We start from the raw sequence: 6156 nt of genomic DNA on the forward strand, positions 1-6156 counted from the left end.
TTTCTGTTTTAAGGTTAGCTAACACCATGAAATATTGTCAAGATTTAATAAAGGCAAGCTCAATGTCCCATTAACAGTTACAGTGACTAGTTAAATTCTATGATTTAGGAGTCCATAAACATAAATATAATCAAATATAAAACAGGAATTAATCTATAAATATGTTTACCATCTACAGTGTCTGTCACTACATTTTATATGTAGCTGCTATATTTGAAGATATCATCGTTACTATCGTCAACTATCATCATTAGCATATTCTTACTGTATGTCTCTGTGAAACCTTTACCTAAGAATGTTCATCTTCCTCTGTTGTACTTAAACAAATAAAAAACTTTTGATAATAACCAACATGTGAAAATGTATTTCTTGTTGTCAAAAATGGCAGTTTGGGCTTGTAACGATTGTATTTTTTGATATAAGAAGAGACCTAATATCAAAATGGAAATATAACAAGGTTGTGACTGCACCTTGTTACTATTGATTCTAGTCTTATCCTATGAAAACTGATAATAAGACATAACATGTAATTGCTTACTACTAATCATAGTATTGTTGACATCAATGATAGGATTATTAGGATTATTGATTTCTCTTTGCATCCTTTTCTGGAGTGTACTATGGCTTTAGAATGACCTCTTCTACTAATGTTCTTAAAATATCTCTTCCTTTCTTCTTGTTTTCATCTTGTGAAGATTATTACAATTATTATTATCCCAAATGGAATTTTGTCTGGTTTTAATTCAGTTATCACTTGTAATAATTCAGTTATTAACACAAGTAGAAGCAAGATTAGGTAAAAGAGGTAAAGCTCAGTTAACAAAGTTGTGAACTCTGACAACAATGTGGAGAGCAGTGCGTATATGCTGTTAATAATGGCAATGAAGCAGTCATTGGAGATTCAGTGGTTTTGTATTGTTTAAATCAACTCTTAAAATGCACAGGGAAAGTCTAGTGAAATCGTATTTGATCCTTGGTGTCTATCTTCTGGGGTGTAAATTGGCACTGTGCACATCTACTAAACTCTCATAGAATGGGTTCATGGAATTGAAACATCCATGTCGTCCATAATCCCATCAGCATGATATTAAAATCAGTAAATCTGCAGTGTCTGATCTGAACTGAAGCCCGTGAATAAAGTTTGCCACGAAACGTTACGTGGAGACGATTATGGGAAGTGGAGTACTGGATTTATTCAACATAATTAATGTTTACCTACACAAGTAAGAAGGAGAATCACTTATTTGCATAAAATAGAAGTTACTCTGCTGTAGTTCACAACCACGTTTTCAGAAGTGTAACGCCAACTGTTGGTACAGTACTGCACCACACGTAAAAAGTTGATCAGCAGAAGTAGTGAGAAAATCTCGCGAGAATGGAAATAGAACTCGCGGTGTAATAAGTCTCGCGTGAGCCTACGGTCCTTCCTTTTTCACTCTCAGTGTCCAACATGGCAGTCGGTAAGAATAAGAGGCTGACCAAAGGAGGCAAGAAAGGTGCCAAGAAGAAGATGTAAGTGGCATAATACACAACTTCAATAATGCAGTGTGTTAATTTAGTTTTACATGCGCGGCTACAAGTCTAAAAAATGAAGGATGATGTTGATTTTTAAAGGATGCAGTTGCTTCGCCCGCTGTCGGCATTCTGGCGAGCGCTAGCTCGCAACATGACTGCTAGCTAGGCACAGCGATTTTATCGCATGTCTGCCCTGTGTCAGATTTTTTAGTTACCGCTGTAATCAGAAAATGCTTCCTAACCCGAGCTGCTGTCTTAAGACGCGTTAACATTGAATGCTGGTAGCTGTATAATTGGTTAGTTCGGACATATCGCTAGTTAAGACCATGCTAGGGCCTAGGCTGTGCCAGAGGCCTTTGCATTACAGCGCTTTATATGCGAGCCACAGGGTTTACGCCGTGTTTCAGGCAAGTTAGGTGCTGGAAAAGCTCCCAAGTGGTACTTGCTAACTATTTAGCCAGATGGATAGGTAGGTAGTCGGCTGGATAGTTTGTCTAGCCGGTTAGTTGGAAGCCTCCAAGTATAAATAAACGGGTTGGCACGTCGCTATTTGCGCGGATTTGAATGACATTAACTTTCAGCGAGTCGTTATCTGCAAATTAAGTGAAGGCTTACATGTGCTAACCTGTTATGTGCATTATGTCGCGCTAATGTTTGGTATCTAGTTCTGCAATATACAAGCACAGTAGCTCACGTTACGTACTTGCAAGTAGCTTGATGGACCGTTAGCCTTTACATGTGACGTTCCGTGTCGTGGGGAGGAAGTGAATACAGCTCTTAAAATCTGATTGAAAACAGTGAACGTAGCAAGCCGGTTTACCTAGCGAACCACCGTACTGACATGTGGAACCATTCAAAAAATGACGTGGTGGTACGCCCAAAATTTCAACCCCTACAATGTGTTGAAATGTTGATTTGCTTTTCCCTCGCAGCGTGGACCCTTTCTCCAAGAAGGACTGGTATGATGTCAAGGCACCAGCCATGTTCAATATCCGCAACCTGGGCAAGACCTTGGTCACTAGGACGCAGGGAACCAGTAAGTATGCGACTACATTCTCCTGAAGTCTTTTATACTTGTATGGAGAGCCACCACCATATTTTTTGCTGTGTATTTGGAAAGTTTGTTCTCAGATCATTTACAATTGAACAAGTGCCTCAGTTTTATGGTTGGCAGCTTTCTTTAGTAGGACATGCTTTACTGTCTTGTGGTATTTGAGAATTCTTATCTCAATAAAGGAAGATTTTTAAGAAATCCGGGAGTACGTGATGACAACAGTTTCGGTCCCAAATGACAAGCAGTGATTACTTGTTATGAGATCTACTGATGTTTCCGGAAGGTAGCGGTGACCCCGCATGGCCGCCCTGTCCGTTAGACGGTTAACGCATCCTCTCCTTTTGCCAGAAATTGCCTCCGACGGCCTGAAGGGCCGCGTGTTCGAGGTGAGCCTTGCCGACCTGCAGAACGATGAGGTGGCCTTCCGCAAGTTCAAGCTGATCACCGAGGATGTCCAGGGCAAGAACTGCCTGACCAACTTCCACGGCATGGATCTGACCCGCGACAAGATGTGCTCCATGGTCAAGAAGTGGCAGGTAAGGCATGGAACGTAGAAGGTAAAGCCTGGCTCTAGCTGGCAAAGCCACCAAGGTATTTCGTAAGTTGTCAGAACACGAGTTGAGATTTACATATTTCACCAACTCTGGTAACGGTTTTAGTCAAAAATGCCAGCTGTGGACCTGTAGAAGTATTCATATATAAAAAGTCATTGACAAGTGGTCCCTAATTTCAAACAGTGGAATGACTGGTTTGTATTTTTGGATCGATGTTACACCAACGTAGCGCATATTCATCGATATTGTTGTAAGCAAGCCAGCTGAATAGTGGGCATATTGGATAAGACTACCCATCCAGATTTAGTAAACAGTGGTGCTTTAGGTCAGTTTGTAGAATGCATTCAGAAACTCCCTGTAATAACTTTGACGTTGGCTTAAGGTTAAGTGGATTTCAGGGATTCTGGAGGAGTGTTCTCTATACAGACATGCATACACTCGCAATTCTTAGCCTGTTCGTAGCGTTAAACCCATATCAAACAGCAGTTTCTCGTGGCCGAATGAATTAATCCCTGTTGTATCGCTCTCACGTAGACCATGATTGAAGCCCACGTTGATGTGAAGACCACCGATGGCTACCTGCTCCGTCTGTTCTGCGTGGGTTTCACCAAGAAGCGCACCAACCAGATCAGGAAGACCTCGTACGCCCAGCACCAGCAGGTCCGTCAGATCCGCAAGAAGATGATGGAGATCATGACCCGCGAGGTGCAGACCAACGACCTGAAGGAAGTCGTCAACAAACTGTACGTCCCCTGTGCCTGCTGCCACTGCTACACTCGTTTGACCGTTACTTTATTTTAGCTCTAAATCCAACAGATTAAGGGATTATAGCCATTTGGTATCTTCTGTAAAAACATGTTTAATGTGGTGGCAAACTTTTCCCCCAAAAAACTCCATTAGACTGCATCTGAGTTGATTTGTAAGGCTTATGTTTTACATTTTACCCACTTGCACAGTTGGATGGGTCTTTGAAGATATATCTTGCAGTAAACCACATTACATGAGTTCAGTACTTTTGCCCCAGCTGCAGTCTTGTGATTGAGTCCCTTACCATTACGTTATATTCATTCAGCATATGTTCTTATCCAAAGTGATATTCAGCACAGAAGAGCAGAAGTGTATCCATTGAGCATGAGCAATAGTGTCAGACCAGCTTAGCAACACCCCCAAACCAGTGAGTGTGAGCACACCATTCAAGCCCTACAACAAGTTAACTTGTGCTAACCTGACTAGACTGGGTGAAAACTAAGGGAATCCATGTACACACACTACCATACATTGCAGTCACTAGATTACAGAATCCACAACACATTGTGATACTACAGTAAAAATAAAACTGTCGCCCCATCATTACTGTTCAAAGTGAGATTACCCGAAACCCTTGTGCCTTTTTCCCCATTTTCCACCGTATGTCAATTAGCAAATGTGCTTGAAATGACAGGTTAGCTGCCTGTGGACAGCACATGCTTGAAAGTTTGGTGCCAGCCAGAACATTTTCTATACTGTGCAAGTGTCCTAAAGTAAACCTGGGAATACATGATGACAACAGTTTCGGTCCCAAATGAACACAGTGATTACTGTATGAGATCTACTGATATTCCCAGAAGGAAGTGAAACCGGATACCTGCTGCAAAGCTGAGCTCCATGGATCCAGGAAGTGTTCCCTCGAGCTGACGTTGGGCTTTCGTTGGGTTTTTTTTTTGCAGGATCCCTGACAGCGTGGGCAAGGACATTGAGAAGGCCTGTCAGTCCATCTACCCCCTGCATGATGTTTTTGTGAGGAAGGTGAAGATGTTGAAGAAGCCCAAGTTTGAGTGTAAGTTATACAAGATGTTTACAGTACTTTGGTTTTTATACATTTGCAAGTTAACATGGTTGTTTTGGTAACTGATGTCTGCAGCATTGTCCCAAGACAGTTTTGCATTTGAAGACTACTTTGGTTAGTTGAACCCATAATGTGTATGCGTGGAGCTAAGTGGCATACCCCATCCTGCCAGTGAACCTGTCGTTTTACCACTGTGGACCTGACAGTATTGGAACACACCGGGAGCATGTGCGCTTACCTTGTTGCTTGGTTACAGTGGGCAAACTGATGGAGCTCCACGGCGAGGGTGGCGGCAGCAGCAGCAGCGCGGCCAAGCCTACCGGGGACGACGCCGGTGCCAAGGTGGAGAGGGCCGACGGCTACGAGCCCCCCATCCAGGAGACCGTCTGAGACTTTCATACCGGAATGTTCAATAAAAGCACCCAACCACCTGAACAGTCTCTCATTTCATGGGTAACATTTATTATAATGAAAATACACAAGAAGAAAATCTTGTGTATTATCTTGACTTATGATTTCGCAGTTATATAAATAATTTTACAATGAAAACAGAAAATGACATACAATTTCATCTTTTTGAAATATAATGTGGCACTCAATTCAACTTACTAAAATTCATAAATTGAGAAAATTAGTGTGAACACAGAAATGAAAGTGTGAACAAAATGAAACGATACTCTAATTCACCCTGATTATTCGTGCAGTCTTCAATGTAAATTTAAATGTTTCCTTGCCAAATTTATAAAGTGATAAACCCTCCAATTAGAACAATTGAGATGCTCATCTGCCCTGAACTTTGTTGGCAGGGCTGTATTTGAGTGTCTGTACAGCTTTCCTTGGATATTCTTTTAGACATGATTACTACTGGGTACTAGCCCGCTGTGCACATGAAGTTACGGTCTCTGCATTGTGCAACGCTGTTGCTATGTTACTGAGTGCTTGCTAAAGGACCTGTGGCTCACTTTCAGGGGGTAGTGATGACTTCATCAGAGCATTTGAGAATTACATTTGTAGACTTTTGCAATGATTCCTCGATTGACCAAAGTCCAACATAATCCCTAGATTCTGTTAAATACTGTTTTCTCTGCACATCTGGCCCAGGCTAAAGTACTGTTAAGCAGGTTGGTTTCATGTGTGGAAGCTTTGGTTTCCAATACTGGCATTTTCCTACACTGGAAAAAACAGGCAAGCTCAATGGAGACATGCAG

At 41.7% G+C, this 6156-nt stretch overlaps 1 protein-coding gene and 2 non-coding genes across 3 annotated transcripts; all 3 read left to right on the forward strand.

Annotated features, from left to right (window-relative positions):
* The first annotated feature begins 1434 nt into the window (after nt 1-1434).
* Nucleotides 1435-5383, forward strand: rps3a (ribosomal protein S3A). The gene is made up of 6 exons (XM_036551280.1): nt 1435-1512; nt 2448-2551; nt 2918-3105; nt 3658-3866; nt 4830-4939; nt 5205-5383. Exons 1-6 carry the CDS (start codon nt 1451-1453, stop codon nt 5336-5338), a joined length of 807 nt encoding a protein of 268 aa, XP_036407173.1. The 5' UTR covers nt 1435-1450; the 3' UTR covers nt 5339-5383.
* LOC118793767 lies at nt 2774-2844 on the forward strand. Its single transcript, XR_005005704.1, has one exon. It is a non-coding gene; the product is annotated as a small nucleolar RNA SNORD73 (small nucleolar RNA).
* Nucleotides 4655-4722, forward strand: LOC118793766. The gene has a single exon (XR_005005703.1). It is a non-coding gene; the product is annotated as a small nucleolar RNA SNORD73 (small nucleolar RNA).
* Nucleotides 5384-6156: the final 773 nt, after the last annotated feature.

The sequence above is a fragment of the Megalops cyprinoides genome, chromosome 18, assembly GCF_013368585.1.
Source record: "Megalops cyprinoides isolate fMegCyp1 chromosome 18, fMegCyp1.pri, whole genome shotgun sequence".
Classification (NCBI taxonomy): Eukaryota; Metazoa; Chordata; class Actinopteri; order Elopiformes; family Megalopidae; genus Megalops; species Megalops cyprinoides.

What these genes read in the sequence shown, in the direction of transcription:
- rps3a (XM_036551280.1), top strand. Translation starts at nt 1,451, where the DNA reads ATGGCAGTCGGTAAGAATAAGAGGCTGACCAAAGGAGGCAAGAAAGGT. An exon ending in CCATGGTCAAGAAGTGGCAG is followed by an intron (nt 3,106 to 3,657) that starts GTAAGGCATGGA and finishes GCTCTCACGTAG; the next exon opens with ACCATGATTGAAGCCCACGT. An exon ending in GAAGAAGCCCAAGTTTGAGT is followed by an intron (nt 4,940 to 5,204) that starts GTAAGTTATACA and finishes GCTTGGTTACAG; the next exon opens with TGGGCAAACTGATGGAGCTC.